Below are 17,114 nucleotides of genomic sequence, written 5' to 3' on the forward strand. Positions count from 1 at the left end.
ATTTTTGAAAATTAACATGAACTATCACATTGGGCTTGGTCCTGGTTGACCAAACTTGGCATTGTTCTCTTATTCAAGTATGCGGTCTTATTTTTCTCTTTGTTTAGATTTTAAAGAAATTGGGAAACGACTCACTACACGAATATTATCTTTAAATTTTATTTACCATCTACGTATTACGAAAGATGTAAATTTTATCATAAAAAAGTCTCGGTGTAAGTAGAAGTAGAATCACTTGATACATGTCCTATTGAATTTCAAATTTTCGATATGGAATTTTTGTATTTTCCACTGTATGAATAGAAATAAGAGAAAATGCAAGGTGATAAACATGAGCGTGACGGTCAGTTGCTTTTTCATCTTTCTAGCAGTATATTTGCAAAACTTACAAAAAAGAAGAAAACTTTGGTAAATTTAAAACAAGTGGGGCATGGGAAGGGCATTTTGGTCTGGGCATTTGGCAAAAACCTGTAAAGTAAATGAGTAGTTTTCAGACATTGTATTTTTGAGGCATGATTGATTTTGTGTGAACAAACAAAAAGAAAAGGAATGTGAATAGAGACTGAGAGAGAGAGAGAGAGAGAGAGAGAGAGAGAGAGAGTTGTGAGAAGCAAAGAAAAGCAAAGTTTTGGGAACCAGGTTGGTACTAAATTAAAGCTTAAACCCCACTTCTCTTTCTCACTTGCAATATTTATTACCAATATATATATTTCTCAGATCTTTTTCTGCACCTGCAATTTCATCACCTTATTCAACAAGTGAAACATTTCAAACTTTAATTTTTGTTTAATGGGTATCTTTCAAGATGTCATTTTTTAAATTTATTTTGGAGGAAAAAAAAAATGAAACTTTCTTTCTTATTTCAGAAAGAAATGCCATTTGTGGTTTTGTATTCTTGGGTTGCTGTAGTTGGAAGTGCTTTACTTTGCCTGCTGTCCACTAGCATTAGATTCTTTGCTTTCAATCTCTGGGAGCAATGAGCATTGCAAACTCAAAGACTTTGATAGTTTGATAGTTCATTTTCTGCATTTATGTGTCCATAAAGCCTCCTAGCTTTTCCTGTCCTTTCTTCTTTTCTGGATGCCTTTCCCTTTCTGATATTGTTTATTAGAACTACGGTTTTAAACTTGTTTTATGCAGATTCAAGGGTTTTATTACATTTTCACCCCCTTTCATGGGTATAAATAGATATGACCAACATTGGCTTTTCTCCATTGCAGGAAGTCAGCATAGGTTTGCGCATTTCGTGTGTATTTTGGGGGCGAGGATGAGCTACAATAGCTCCAACGCTGGTTCTGGTTAGTTATTTTCCTGTGATGGTGTCTATATGGAATATGGAGTAAAGTTTTTTGTCATTTGTCTATATCATTTATCTTGGTTCTTGCCGATATCTTGATCATTAGGGCTGCTGGTTTTGTGTTTTGAGAATTTTCTGTTTTAATATGTCAGGTAGTAGAACTGCTAGCAGGGCGTTTGAGTTCGGAAGGACCCATGTGATCAGGCCTAAAGGGAGACATCAAGCAACAATAGTTTGGCTGCATGGGCTTGGTGATAAGGGCTCAAGGTACTAATGCTATTCTTTTGCAGACTCTCATATGTTCTATTGTGATTTGAAAACGATCTTTGCGCTGTGGTACAATTTATCCTTGTGTTTAGTCCATGTATGCAAACTCATCAGTGGAACTGAAGTTCTATGCATGATTAATTTCTAGCTCGTCATGGATTGCAAACGTGCATGGATCAATAGTTATGATATGAAGAATTTGGAGTTTTATAGTCAGCTGTATGAACCTGATATTCCTTCCTTTATATGAAGCACTTGGTGTGAGTGTGATTCCTTTTTCTTTTAAATGAGCATATGCTTGTAAGAGGATGGTGGACTTGTTTGTTCCACGTAAAAGACAAAGTGGGGGGGGGGGGTGGTTGAGAATCGGAGAATGTCAATGTCTTTGTCCTGATCGGGAAAAGTCTGTTATTTAACTAATTCCTTGAACTCTGTAGAAGATTCTGTTTCTAATCGAATCCCGAGTACAATGAGATTAGTTGTCTTTTTCTTCCCTTTCGTTTCATTCTAAGTCCTGATGGAGAAGTTTTGAATCAAGTATTTGAATATACCAATGCCTGGAATAGGGGACCACTTTTTCAATAGCTTAGTTGCCCTCTAAGCTGCTAATCAAGTTGAAATATACTAATTAATAATTCAGGACTAATTAATTTCAAATATTTGTTTTAACGAAGGATGATGGAACCATTTGGAGCTAAGTCATTGGAAAGCATCAGAATTCTGCAATTATTGATTAGTTTTATGCTATTTGGTTGTTTGTGCTCCCTAAATTATATTTTGTATGATTTTAAGAAGTGTTTCTTAAATTGTATTGTAATGATTTCAAGCTTGAAGTGTGCCACCAACCTTCGCAGCTATTGGACTCAAAAATATTATGTTATTCCAACTCCCTTTTTGCTCATTTGACGATTTTGGTTAGCGAGAGTAGTGACTCAACTGGATTTTCCCTCTTTGTGCTTTGTTTTGCAGCTGGTCCCAGCTCTTGGAAAGCCTTCCTCTTCCTAATGTAAGGGTAGTAACTTAAAGTTTCGTTGTACCATTATGCAGCATTCATCACCAGCAGCCTTCAACCTTCTTTTATTAGAGAATATACTGCCAAGTCTGGTTAATAGGATTTATTATCTGTTTCTGTTGAACTTATTATACAGATTAAGTGGATTTGCCCTACTGCTCCTTCTCGACCTGTGGCTCTATTTGGCGGATTTCCTTGTACTGCCTGTAAGATTGATTGTTTTAGTTTCAGTATTTATCTTCTTTCTGAAACCCACCATCAAGTTCTAGGTTGGCATTGAGCTTTTATCGCATGGACATTGATTGCCTAAAACAACGAGTTATCCAGGAACTAGGAGGATAGCAGTTTATTTCTTATTTATTTCTTTTAATATTGTACGTTTAACACATATTCTAAAGCGTTGGGGTGATTTATTACAGGGTTTGACATGGGAGAGATTTCAGAAGATGCTCCTGATGATATCGAGGCGTTAGATGCCTCAGCAGCGCATGTCGCAAACCTTTTGTCAACAGAGCCTGCTAATGGTAAGTTCTTCTCTTGAAAGCTCTTAAAACTCTAGTATCTAGTTATAGTTGTTAGAAACATGTACAGTGAAAGGATTTAACATAAGATAATTGGACCGATGATATATCTTGGTAGACTTAAAAGAACAAAATGTAAAATTCGGGGTTTTGGGAAACTGTCCTCTGGATTCAAGCTGTTTTCTCTTCTTAAAAATTGAAATATAGAATAATATAGTCAAATTTCTCTATAAATTCCATCCTCTACTGATCTATAGCAGACTTATTTGACTTCTTGTTCATACATATCTAATGAATCATGACTTACCTGAGGAAAAGTTTATACTGCTCAGTTCTCCCTATTACCTCTTTTATTTCCCTTTCGGGTTTATTAAATTTTGTTTCCACCATGGAACAAGTTCAATGCATAATTGATTTTTACCAATTAATTTGCATACTCAATTGATCTTCACCTCTGCTACTGAAATATCGATAACCTTATTGTTTCAAGGTTGTTCTCGGGAGATTTATGCAATCAATAATATGGTAATAGTTAACCAAGAACTAGAACCGGAGGAAGTTGGTTTTTTAGCAGTTATTACAACAAGATCTACGAGGAGAATAACTACTGATGTTTGTTGGATATTCTTATAAAATGATGTGTCTAGAGGTAATTTTTTCTGGTTGGAGTTACAAATGCGTTGTATAACTCATGGTTCTTTTTACTATCATGAACAGTAAAACTTGGTGTTGGGGGCTTCAGTATGGGTGCTGCAACTGCCCTCTACTCTGCTACGTGCCGTGTTTTAGGGCAATATGGGAATGGAAACCCGTACCCAATTAACCTCAGTGCAATTGTTGGTTTAAGTGGCTGGCTTCCGTGTTCAAGGTTCAACTTCTTTCGTGTGTGCACTGACATTTAGTTAAGAAGCAATCAGTTCATCCTTCTTTTAATTTATGGCAGAACTTTGAGGAATCGGATGGAAAGGTCGCACGAGGCTGCAAGGCATGCAGCATCATTGCCCATTTTGCTATGTCATGGCTTAGGTAATCACGTTCTTCTCATATTTGGTAGTATAGCTTCAGTTCTTTGGCACAGTCTCTCTTCCGGTCTTCCTCTACCTTCCCTTCCCATAAGTAAATATTCAGTTGCTCGCTCGTTTTGCTTTGTTAAAATTGGAACCCCCTCGGATGCCTTAATTCTTCATCGCAGGTGATGACGAGGTTGCATATGCACACGGAGAGAAATCTGCGCAGACCTTGAGTTCAGCAGGATTTAGAAACCTCGTGTTTAGAAAATACAACGGGTAAGTCATTCTGCCTATCATCAACGATTTGTATAGGTCTGTTCTTTTCAGTATCAGTTTCGTGAGTGCTTAGTTTGGCAATGCAGGCTGGGTCACTACACAATCCCTGAAGAGACCGATGACGTTTGTACTTGGCTCACTGCAAGTTTGGGGCTTGAGGGGTCCCGATCTTAGTAGTGAAAACTCTCTGTGAATGGCGAGATAGCACAAGGAATACAAACAAAGAAGAGGATTAGAAGGGGCATACTAGAATAGATGGTGGCATGGGTATATATACATGGTACTGGCATTTCTTGTAACTACTATTGCCTTATGATCTCTCTCTCTCTCTCTCTCTGTTACTCTCTTTTCGTCGAAATAACTTCCTAACGGAGGCTCACTCTTGTACTCGAGTCCCAGTTGCTACGAGTTTTGTATCGGTGTTCTTCGGTTAGGGTAGGGGATGGGAGCTAGATGGAGTGTCTGTCTGCATCGACGAAATTTTGTTGCTTTGGTAATAAAGTGAGTACGAATATATTTCTGAGCTTTTGTGAATTTAATGGTGCATGTAAAATGCTAGATAATGAAATGGTTCTTATGCATTTTTGAATTTATTTATCTATTTATTTATCTGGTTTATAGGCCTGAATTAGCCGTTGGATTTCCTAGATCCATAAGACCCTTGTGATTTAAAGCCTGGATTAGCACTCCCAGCCCACAACCGAATTCTCTTTTTTATGTTTGTTTCTTTTATGCAAGCGGCATGAATGGAACATAGGATCTCGGGTTCATTAGTAAATTTCTTTAATCACTTGAGCTTCAAATCCTATGTCAATTATTTTTCAAATACAGAGTGTCCTCACCAATCTGTACATAAGTGAATATACAAAAGCAAATTTCAACCTTTTTAGTATCTATTGTAGCCTATTTTAGTGAGGGAATAGGAAGAAGGTGCATAACATGGAAAAAAAAAAGAGAAATAAGTTGGGGAATATCTATAGTGATGTTTCTCACCACATTGTGCCTTTATTTATTGTAAATATAGCAGGCTTCCTTGCTTTACAAGGAATACAAAGTTTAAATGAGTATACTTCAGGATACTCTCTAAATTTGACAAAACTCTCCCAATGAAAACTACATATGTTATATGAAAATTTACACATGCTAATTCCTTGAACAAGCTTATGAAGGGTGGACTTTAGTAATTACTTTGTCAAGAGATTAGCAAGGTAGTCTTGAAAATGAGTCTGCTTAACTTCAATCTTCTGATGCTCTTGCTACTGATGCGAAAATAAGAATTCGGCGCAATATGCTTGGTGTTGTCTCCTTTGATGTATCCTTGATCTGGTCAATACAAGCGGCGTTGTCCTCATAATGTAGGGACGTCAAGGATGGAAGAAAGTCTGCATGGTTAAAAGAAGTCGCAACTAAGGTTAGTTTGGTTGACTCTTTCGAGATATTGTTGTGTTTCTGACGGTAAAGACAAAACGTGTTTGAGAACATGCCTTGTGCGAGTCAGATAAATAACATGCGTCAGTAAGAAGGCAAAGATCGACTCAAGGACTGAGGGGGTGACATCTCCACTTGAGGATGAATAGGGATAGAACAAGCCCAAATCCATAGTACATTTTAGGTAATGAATGATGTCTTTAACACCATTCTAGTGTTGGCATGTTGCTATATCCTACTACAAAATTATTAGCGAAGGATATGTCTGTTCTAGTACATTGAGCTTACAACTTAATTGCACTCATATACGGAATTAAAATCTCTTCCTCACCGGCTTTAGGGTAGAAAAAGTCTTGTTTAGCATCTAGCATTCGAAACAGCATAGGAGTACTCAAAGGTTCGCTTTATCTTCATTAAAACGAGACAACACCTTCTACCGGTAGTTCAACTGGTGAACCAAAATACCATCTGAAAAATGCTCGAGCTCCAGGGCGAGATAATATTGAGTTTTGCCAAGGTCTTTCATCTCAAATTTCGACCTCAAGTGCGACGTAGTTTTCTCAAGCTCTTCGGGAGTTTCAATGAGATTCATGTCATCGAAATAATCTGCAACTATTGCAAATCTAGAATGCAACTTCTTGATAAAAATATTTCACTCTTCACATATCCCTGACCAATCAATTACTCACTCAGAAGGTTATCCTGGATCCGTTTTGATTGTTTCAATCCATAGAGTGAACGCCTCAATCTAATGGAGAAGTAGTTTCGTGGTCTAGAACTATTTGTTCTAGTCAATGTTAGTCATATAGAAAATTTCATATACATTTCCGTATCAAGATCCTCATAAAGATACACGGTTACCACGTCCGTAAGCTGCATATTTAGTTTTTCGGAAACTACCAAACTAAAAAGGAAGCGGAACGTAATGACGTCCATTATGGGAGAATAAGTCTCCTCATAATCAATCTCAGGACGTTGAGAGAAGCCTTGGGCCATGAGGCGTGCCTTATATCACACTATTTCATTTTTCTCATTACAGTTCCTTACAAAAACCCACTTGTTACCCAAGGCTTCACATTTGGAGGTCTATGAACTACAGACCCAAACACTTTATGTTTCACTAAGGAATGAAGTTAGACCTGAATTGCTTGTTACTAGTCTGATCAGTTCTTGGTTGACATACATCAATGAAACGAGGTTCGATGTCATCGTGCAACATGATATCAGTAGCTACTGCATATGCGAATATATCGTCGACTGTCATCTCATTACGATTCCAGACTACATCCAAGCTAGCATAATTGATTGAAATCTCATTATTCTTCGGAGGCAGATTTGTCTCTTCAAAGACATTTTTATAATCTAGAATAACATCATGCGTTGGAATGGATGAGTTAGCGACTGGAGGATTCGATTTTGCTATGTTTCATCATTCTTGTGGTTGTGAATCTTTCGAACCTACGGTTCTACCATATTCAAGTAGGGGTAGAAGATTAGCTAGCTGCTAATGTACCTAGCTGTACTATAGGTGTGGCCAACCGTCATTCGGAGATAACTTGTCAACAATGTTTCTACGCACCTGAGACAAGTTTATCCTTGCAGGTGTGTTTGATGCTGGTGTATGTAATCTTGTCACTTTCGTTAGATTAGTAAACGCATCTGGCAAAGCTCCGAGCTACATCTAAAGATCTAAATATGTCGCACTTTCGTTCCAAACTGTGTTGCATGGGGATGAGATATAGTGGAGTTCATCCATGACAATTTGTGACGTTCTTATCTCCCCTCATTGACAAGAAGACTATCTCATCAAAGTGATAATTAGTAAAGTAAATAGTAAAGAAACCGTCTGTTAAAGGCTCTAAGTGGTAAATAATGGAAGGCAAATCATAAATGACATAGATTCCCATTTTTTTAAGACCCTTTTTGGTACGTAGTGGTGGCTCTATTGGCACATAAATGGCGCACCCAAATATGCGTAAGTGCAAAGCATCAAGCTCGTGGATTCTCTTCAGCGAGGTACTCAGTTTGCAGTGCTTCATGCATATGCCTTCTAATGAAGATCATGGTTGTTGCTTTATTAGCTTCGCCAGTCGGTTTTTCTACCTCAGCTTCGATGGTAGCTTTAAGACTCTTTGCAGTACAGTGGAGCTTTACATCTTGGACCCATTTGAGTTAGTTTTTGTCGAAGATTCCAAAGCGGTAAAGTTGAGTTTGTTAAGGTTTGTGGTTAGTACTATGGAAAAAGAAATATCCATAGAACAAAAGGTAGAACATTCAGTGTTCTATTTTACATGTTTGGTTTAATTTTAGCATAAAAAACTTCATGTTTTCATTGGTGTATTGTTTCATGAAACCTCAAGTTTCAATGGTACTCATTCGAAACTTCACGTAAATTTTAATGAACTTCCGGTTCTGCCTACCTACAAGCAAATACAGTATAGAAAATACAACAAGTGTAGAGGATTTGGGTGGCTTCGGGACCCTAATGTGAGTAATCTACGAGACTATTAAATATACGTCACGGCCTAAAAAAAAAAGAATAAAATATTTGGTCGAAATATAAGATGGGATGTGGGCCCAAAAAATTATTGGAGAGGTTGGCGCTACTAAAAGAATTGTTTTTCTTTTTTGGGTGTTTTGATATACGCGCCTCAGTTTTGAAATTCTTAGATTTAACATCCATAACTTTTTGACTTTTGATCAAACATTCTTATCTAAATTTTAATAACAAAAATTACATATATTTGGTTTAACAATCAAATGACAAATTAATATCACCTAAATCCTAAAATCTAGGAGATATATTATCCCATAATTCATTTCAAACGACACTTTTCATTACTCAAATAAAAAATATCATTAAAATTCTAAAAATACAACTGACATCCTATTAAACATAACATACCAATTATGGACATGATATATGAATGCACATCTGCATTAAACATAACGTACCAATAACTTGGTACATAATTGATACATTATATAATCTTAGTTTTGGTATGTATTAATATTTTGGTACATTAGATTACTAATTTTGGTATGTTATGTTATTCTTGTTTTAGTATGTACCATGATATTAGTACAATGTGTTAACTTAACTTTGGTACATACAATCTAGTGGTACGTTATGACCAAGAGAGAATTTTTCATATTAAAAATTTGTACTTAAAATTAATTATATCAAATTCTTAACAATTAATTATTGGGATAATGACTCGATAAAAAATTTCAAACTTATTTTCTTTCCAAAAATTTGGGGATTTTTTATATCAGTTTCAATATAAATAACTCTTATTTTCATTTTTTTTCCTTTAAAATTTACTTAAAATGATGAGTTGAAAATTAAAAAAATGATAAGTATAAAGATAGAAGCACCTTAATCAAAGTACAAAGCGCGTTTTAATAAAAAATTGAAAACTCACAAATGTACTCACAAATGTATGTTTAATTAATAAGATGTAGAATTGGAGTGCTTTTATCTAATTTGGCGTTTTTTATTTTTTCCTGAGTTCAGGATTACAGGCCGAACAGAGGAGGACACCCGTAGGGTCTTGGTTCGGGCGACATCAACACAGCAAAGATGGGTGGCGGTTTCGTCAGGAAATCCAATGGCGTTGCTGCTAGCGCGGTGATCTGAGGCGGGAAGGGGGGAATTTCACGGTGGTGGCTTCGAAATCAACGACGTGCAGGTTGTCGGAGGTCTGCAAAGTGGCAGACGATGGTAGGGGGTCTACAGTTGCGGGCGTGGTGGTTTGACCGCAGGTCAAAGAGGGGTTCCAAGCTCAGCATCCTTTGAGATTCATCAAGAATCTGGAAAGTGTTTCCATCATGGAAACACCTTCTTGAGTTTGAAGGACGAATGCATATTGTCGGAGAAGACGCAGAGCTCACCAGAGATGGTGAGAGCTGTGGGGATCGAAGGACAGGGACGACAACCGTGCTGTTTTCGATCCAGGGTTTTGGGGTTTTGCTACTTGGCGGCGAGGCGCAAACGACTTTATCATGGCTCGCACGGGCCAGGGTTGCGGAAAACCCTAATTTTGCTTCTTTTTTTTTTTTTGTTTTTGCCTATCTCTGTTCTCACACAATCAATTCATCATAGCAATACAATATAATATAACATAATATTGAAGAAATATGAACAACAATTGACATTAAAAAAAAGTTAGGTTTTATCCATCATGGTGAATGTTTCCCGCTATCAAGGTTGATTAAAATATTGAAATTAAAACCGTGTTTTAGAAGGTACTTGATTAATGAAATAGATGAGGGTGTAAACTTGGTTATGAAAGATCCTTGTTCAAATCTACAACACATTTACAGTCACACTCCTGATTAAATTAGAATTACATTGTCATATTTATTGTATAAATTATTTCATAAGATCGTCTCAAACTTATTTTTCGAAATTACATCAAATAAAAAAGGAAAACATAAATTACCAAGAATTGGGACAAATCAATCATTGCCTCTAACCAAGGAGGAATAAAATTTTAACAACAAATAAATGAAAACTAAGATCATGAGAAACAAGATGACAATGTTGTGTTTCCAATTTTCTGCAATAACCTTGAGAAATGCAGCCTCTTGGTACACTTATATACCAGATTGAATTCGCGCATCACAAAAATAGGGGGGAGGGGAATATATAAGATAGCTGAAGATATTTCTGCATTCGAATCTAACAATAATTTAACCTACATAACAATGTATACAAACGTCTTCTGCTTCCAATTGCGAGAAGTTACCACAGTGACACCCCGGAGTAAAAACTGAAACAAGAAACATGTAAGGGTAAGCATTTTGATGACAACTTCAGAAGTATAATATGAATAGCAAGACGTAGAATGACGAGGACTCACCGTGGACTCCATCAGTGTCACAGTCAATCATTTCTTCCTACCCTTATCGTGAAGATTACCAGTGCTCTGAATGGTATTACTACCTTTGGAACTGCTACAAGGGGTAAGGGGTGGGAACGAAGGGACAGCCTTCAATATGAACTTGCGGCCACTTCTCAAGCTCCCTGAAGAGCTTGCACCAAGCTCATGATTGTGGTTGTGGGGTGGAGAAACCCGTTTCTTATTGGGGGAACTTACTTTCACCGACTTATTGGTAGCAGAAATGTCCTTCAGTATCTCAGGCATTTCTTCTTGCATAATGTCAGAAAGCCCATGGTCAAAGTCCAGACCTTGAGAACATTCCGTCCCACCTAACTGAGTCATTGGGGTGAGTGGTGAACTACACCAACGAAGAGAACTATTGGATGACAGACCTTGACTTCCAGGGCATAGCTGAATTTGTGAAGCATTTTTCCAATGACTTCTTGATGATGTGGAAGAAGCTGAGGCCTTTGAGCAAAGATCTGATAATGGAGTAATATGGCATATAGTTGGGGCAGCGTCGTGTCTTGGTGAAAAAGTGTCTGCTATTCCAATGTTGTCATAGTCCTCTTGCCAGCAGTAATAACCCATATCTGATAATTCTTTACTTGTCTCCAGAAGAATTCCACTGGTCTCTGAATTTCTCAGAGAGGATCTTGTTGATTTTTCATAAGATGATATGACGGTAAGATCAGATTCAGGTGATCGAAGGTAACTTGTAAGAAGGCAAGGGGATTTTGGTACATTATCTGCATGACTAGAGAAACAAGAAAATAAATAATTAAAATTAACTAGGATCACATTATGATATAGAAATTCAGGATAACTGGGACTTCAAAATCAATGATTCTTACTCTGAGCACTGAAATGATGGCGTCAATGGAGTGTGGTTGTGTGAATCATACAACTCAACAGACAAAGCATCTTTCTTTGTTGCCACCATTTCCAGCTTCTCATCAAATGTTTCCTTGCCGGCTTTGTCACTAATCATGTCTTTAGTCACACCATGATCTATTGGACCGTAATCTAAAATATGAGATTGAAGTACATAATAAGACAAATAGAGATTAACTGATAAATTTTTCTAGCACACAAATATTTATGTGAAGTTCTTCCAGATATCTTTCAGCAAAGCACCCAACAATTGTTTGTAGTTTACTTTCACAAGCCCATTCTTTTAGGCATTATGCTTAGATAAAAGTAAGATATAATAATATAATATAATATGTAATATTCTAACACTATTTTTGAGAACGTTTTCTGCATTCTGTTTCTGGATTGTCTATCAAGACCATTGATCTTGTCAAATCACGTTCCAACAAGTAGACAACACAACATACTAGACTATATGTTATAATTCTATAAATACGAACGGGATATTCTTTGTTATCCATAGTACAATGAGTAAAGCTACAAATGTTATCACATGGATGTGGGAACACATTTTCTTGGTTTAGAGCCTTACCTCCCTTCCTGCCATAAACATTTTTACATCCATCACAGCGACATCCACTGGAGCATCCAACATTGGCCTTTAAGATGAAGTGATTCACAAATTTAGGATGAATTGAAAAGGAAAAGATAACAAGCACTGTGACATGGAAATATAGATAAGTATTCGAGACCTGATAGCATTCACAATATTTTTTCAGACACATTGACTTTTTGCAATTGCACCCCCTTTTGTGTCTTGCCGAGGCTGGTGTAAACTGAATTTCTTCTTCCTGTCACAAGCAAATACAATCATCAAGTTCACCAAGTTGAAAATGGTTTAGTACCAGAATTTTGTTGGAAACTCACAAGCTGTACAATCTTGGGAGCAAATGCAAGTGGATTACGGGCTTCAATTTGTTGCCTAGTCTCAAGAACTGTATCTTCATAATCGGGTATATTAAAGCATCCTTGGCAAGCACAAGTTTCGGCACAATAAACTCCGGCAGCAAAACAATCGCAATAACTGCAAAGCAATGTATTGAAATGTGACAAACAAATATGCACTTATAATATCATACCAAAAGTAGAACACTTACAGTTTCAAGCACTTGGTCTTCTTACAGTTGCACCGCTTGCACCCATCACTATCTTTAGAGCTTGGTGTTCTTTTCCTGGAGGGTCATAGACAAACACACATGTAAACTGCAAACCAATATGATGAATGAATCCTACCACACTACATGAAAGACCATGCCTCTGACCTTTTCTTTTGTGAACTATATTGGTTCAACTCCTTATAACTGTCAACATTCTGAGAATCAGATTTCCTCTCCTCAAGTGGAGATCCGTGATGCTCAAATTCCACAGTGTGGGGAGACTGGGTGATGGAGGAACTTGCAGCAATTGAAGTTTCAGTGTCATCCCTCACATTCTCCAATAAAAGGTGGTTCACAACAGCTGATGATTTCATAACTTGCAAACCAATGTAGTGATCTGCTAATTTTATGCTTGTTGCACCACGAACAACGGGTACAGCATTGACTATGCTGTTTAGGTGCAAGCCAATACCTGATGGTTTGGGCACAGTTAAAGGAGAGCTTCCACCATATAGAGGTGGCAATGAGGCACCCATCTGTCTCTTGGAAGTTGCTGCATAAGATCCTTTCACAATCTCCAATTCTGCAGTGCTGGCAGGTGGTTCTGAATTGTTAACTTTCTCTTTAGAAGAACTCTCTCTTTTTCCAGTGACACAAGGAGGAGCCTCTTCAAACTGAAGACAACGTCTATGCATGCCACCTTGGTCATTTTTGACCTACAATAATCTTGCATTTATTATGCAAGGAAATTAAATATATTCTAGCGGGATACAGTAACAAAAAAACTCAGACGAAATGGCATACCTTATTAGGAGCATGCAATATCATGTTCCCGATCATTCCCTTAGAGGTTCCACTGACGTTCTCTGTACAATCCTCATACACCTGACCAATCTGCAAACGTCCAGGAGGAGATTGACGGGTATGATCACAATCATACTGGTGTTCACCTCCGAAGCCCTGTGACTTAAAAGTTGGATAAAGTGTAAGAACGTGTCCAACAATCACATCCTTTGCAAACAAATGTCCTAATTCTTTTCTTTTATAATGTAAAGCCAACAATCTGAAGTTACCTGATTATGCAAACCATGGTGATACTCTCCATTGAAAGCATTATCGACGGATATTCTGGATCCAACCTTTGGGCGCTCGGAAGTTGGCAACGCACCATGACTAAGCTCTTTAATTTTCACAGGTTTTGCATCAAATATTTGCTTTCCTTGAAGGTCCTCTGTAGCCTGCTCTGATGGTTCCTCAGATTTATAGGAATTTTTAGATTCTTTCAAACATGGATTGACTGATTGAGCAGAATTCGTACCGTCCATCTCCATGGGATCGGCTAAGTATTCATCAACACTCTCTGAGGAACTGTTGGTTTCACAGTCCTGAGTATCAGTAATCGATCCCATCTGCAGTTGGGTAATATGTTTCTTGGAATCAACTGGACCATCAACAAATTTCTTGGCTTCATCTTGTGCTTTAGGCTTTTCTGCACTAGATAATTGTGGGTATTGAGGCCTGATGAAAATCATGAAACTGTCAAGTGAGCAAATACAAGAACAACAAAGAGACAACCCAAGAAAAAAAAACATTTGGAGCTAGAATTCAATGTATAACAGACCTTTTCAAAAAACTTGTTTCTCGGAGTGTATTTACGCGTGGTGACGTGAACACAAGAGGAGGAGAGCTAAGTCCCGGGAACCCTTGCGCTGCATGTGAAGCCTTCACAGGCTGTATTGGTGATAGATTGCTAATGTAACTGAAAACTGGTGACTCCTGAATCGAAGAAAACATATATGAATAAAAGATTAGATTTTCCTATCAACATAGCTAATGCTCATTTCAGGAGCAGAAATGACATACTCCAAACGCCTTGAATCAACATTTAATCATTGATTACTCACAGAAACCCGATTACATTGCACATTGAGAGACATCACAGAATCACAAATTCAACTTCTCCATCACTAAACCCTCAAATTCCAAAAGTCCAAAACCCTAACTTTGACCTACCCCTACAAAGCACCAATGCCACCAACCTCAACCCACAAAAGTTAAACAAAACCCGCATCGCCATATCACCCATTTCACAAAAATAGAAAATAATTAATTCAAAAATCACAACAAAAAAGGAAGTAAAAATAGTTGTAAAGATCTACCTACAGATTACAAATTAGCACAAATAAGCCAAGTAAAAAATCCTTAATCTAAAACAGGAGAAATATTGAAAATTGGCATTGAAAATTGAGGAAAAGTAAATTTACTTGAACTGGAGGAGAATCTGAGGAAGGTGATGTGTTGGACATGATTTTGGGAATTTCAGGTGAATCCATGGCGTGAATCAGTAAGCTTAATCGAAACCCTAACCCTACAATTCTCCATTTTGCATTTTCCCACTTTACTAACCTCTCTCTCCTGAAACCGATGGGTGAGACAATGTGAAAGTCTCAGAGAAAATGTGAGTTTTTACATTGTTTTTTTCTTTTAATTTCTTTTTTTGGCTTAAAAATAGAAGACAAGAGAGACGTTTGGGCGAAGCGGCGGGATTTTAAAAACCAAGCGGGAATTGTAATTTAATGCGGATTTGGGCTCGTTTTAATGGCCCTTGTTTTAAATAATGGGCCGGCTCCAAGCCCTAAATTTTATGATTTTGAGAATAGTGTTTCTTTCTCTACCCAAGTTGACACACATCAATTTTATTAATAAAGAGCCTTTTATATCCGTATATAAAATTACCACAAAAGACTTAGTGATTTATTAAGAAAAATAATTAGGCTTTTTATATCAGCATCCCACAAAATGTTGAATGCAGCCCACATTAAAATTTAATATCAAATAACTTATTTACCCTACTATGCAACGACAATTTTGACCTTTTTAGGTTAAAAAACAATAAAATTTTCTATATGCACCCTAAATCACTTTTAACTTATTATTTATATTTTTCAACTATCAAAACCCCTCCAACCCTCCATTGTTGAACAAAACCCTAACCAATGAAACTACAAACATGTTGATTGAGAAATATTATTTTTGATGAATGAAACATGAAATCGATGTTTTGGAAGTTTCACATGAGGTAAGACTTCAATTTTTTTTTTTAGTGATTTTGACGACATCGATAATTATTTATCTTGCTTTTGATGTGTTATTCAAGTTTCTATGTTCGTATTCATTTTTTAGGGATTACATGAAAAATTAAACACCTAAAATTACCATCAAATATTAAAAACAGGTGGCATGAGTTTTAATGGTGGAATTGAAAACAACCCACATATGCTTTAAATCCTAGGTGGCATCTTTTTTCAAAATTTTAGTCAATACTTTTTGTCCAAATTAAAAACTTCATAAGATTTGAAAAATGTGGGGTGTATAGAAAATGTGGGGTGCATGTAGAAAATGTAATGTGTATATTAAGAATGTGGGGTGTGAGGGTATTATGTGAAAATATGTGGGGTGCATTAAGATAATTTTTAATTCACAAAAGTAAATGTAGGGTGTATTAAGTATGTGAGGTTTATTCAACAATCTGTGGGGTGTTAATAGAATAAGCCAAATAATTATTTTCGTTGGATGCTGACTTTTTTAGTCTCTTCCTCTTTGGCACTCAGCTAGACCTGACAAACAGGTCGTGTTTGTTGCGTTCGTGTTGTTTTGGTGTCATACCCATTATCTTAATAGGTGACCCTATAACAACCCGACTTGTTCCCATTTGTATCGTTTCATGTCGGTTTATTGGGTCACATAAGAAATTGTCATGTCTAATGTCTTGTGTTCGTGTCATACCCTGATCTTAACGATTTTTAACATGTAATCCAATAATGGCCTGAACTATTAACAGTTTTATGACTCAATAACGACCCAACTCATTAATCCCCTCCATTATCCATCACACATGCCGCGTCCTTTTCTCCACCACCACCACCAATCTCACATTCTCCATCCACAACATAAATAAAAAAAAAACAAACCCAACCCATCAAATAATAAAACACCAAATTGGTCCAAATCCGTCAAATTTTTATGTTCTGTAATTTGGTACTTACATGTTGGGAAATTTGACAGTCGACGTCAAATTGCTGCTACTGTATGTGCAGAGAAATGTCCTCGCCGAGAAACTAGATGCAAAAACGAAGAGTTGATGCCGTTGATAATGAAGTTTCGGAACCGTTTTCTTGAGAGATTCATTTTCCAGTATCAGTTTCATCATTTTCCAGAAAAATATTCAAAAAATCACACCAAACCCATCAATTTTTTGTCCTAATGCATAAATATTTACAAACCTAGAAGATTATATAGAAAAAAGATGAAAGTTCGTAACAACTACATGTTGCGTATGAGTTGGGAAGGGAAGGGCTTGAGGGCAAGTCTTGGGTTGGTGTGTTTA

The 17,114-nt window shown here is 36.9% G+C and overlaps 2 protein-coding genes across 4 annotated transcripts; one reads left to right on the forward strand and one right to left on the reverse strand.

Moving 5' to 3' along the window:
* The first annotated feature begins 535 nt into the window (after positions 1-535).
* LOC137718216 (uncharacterized) lies at positions 536-4,971 on the forward strand. Of its 3 annotated transcripts, none has more exons than XM_068457720.1 (10): positions 536-639; positions 1,221-1,298; positions 1,450-1,564; positions 2,534-2,570; positions 2,713-2,782; positions 2,996-3,100; positions 3,815-3,965; positions 4,041-4,123; positions 4,290-4,383; positions 4,470-4,971. In XM_068457720.1, exons 2-10 carry the CDS (start codon positions 1,268-1,270, stop codon positions 4,555-4,557), a joined length of 774 nt encoding a protein of 257 aa, XP_068313821.1. In that variant the 5' UTR covers positions 536-639; positions 1,221-1,267; the 3' UTR covers positions 4,558-4,971. The 3 variants fall into 3 exon arrangements, with proteins under 3 accessions (XP_068313821.1, XP_068313820.1, XP_068313819.1); XM_068457719.1 differs by lacking the exon at positions 536-639 and adding an exon at positions 701-793; XM_068457718.1 differs by lacking the exon at positions 536-639 and having other exon boundaries at positions 817-1,298.
* Positions 4,972-10,272: 5,301 nt separating this feature from the next.
* LOC137718738 (CRC domain-containing protein TSO1-like) lies at positions 10,273-15,213 on the reverse strand. The gene is made up of 12 exons (XM_068458278.1): positions 14,992-15,213; positions 14,349-14,503; positions 13,801-14,245; positions 13,532-13,687; positions 12,893-13,443; positions 12,728-12,802; positions 12,498-12,654; positions 12,323-12,421; positions 12,163-12,229; positions 11,552-11,723; positions 10,677-11,454; positions 10,273-10,586 (listed from the first exon to the last, which is right to left on the reverse strand). The coding sequence occupies exons 1-11, from the start codon at positions 15,058-15,060 to the stop codon at positions 10,704-10,706; spliced, it is 2,697 nt and encodes an 898-aa protein (XP_068314379.1). The 5' UTR covers positions 15,061-15,213; the 3' UTR covers positions 10,273-10,586; positions 10,677-10,703.
* Between the last annotated feature and the right edge of the window lie 1,901 nt (positions 15,214-17,114).

Source organism: Pyrus communis, chromosome 15, assembly GCF_963583255.1.
Source record: "Pyrus communis chromosome 15, drPyrComm1.1, whole genome shotgun sequence".
NCBI lineage: Eukaryota > Viridiplantae > Streptophyta > Magnoliopsida > Rosales > Rosaceae > Pyrus > Pyrus communis.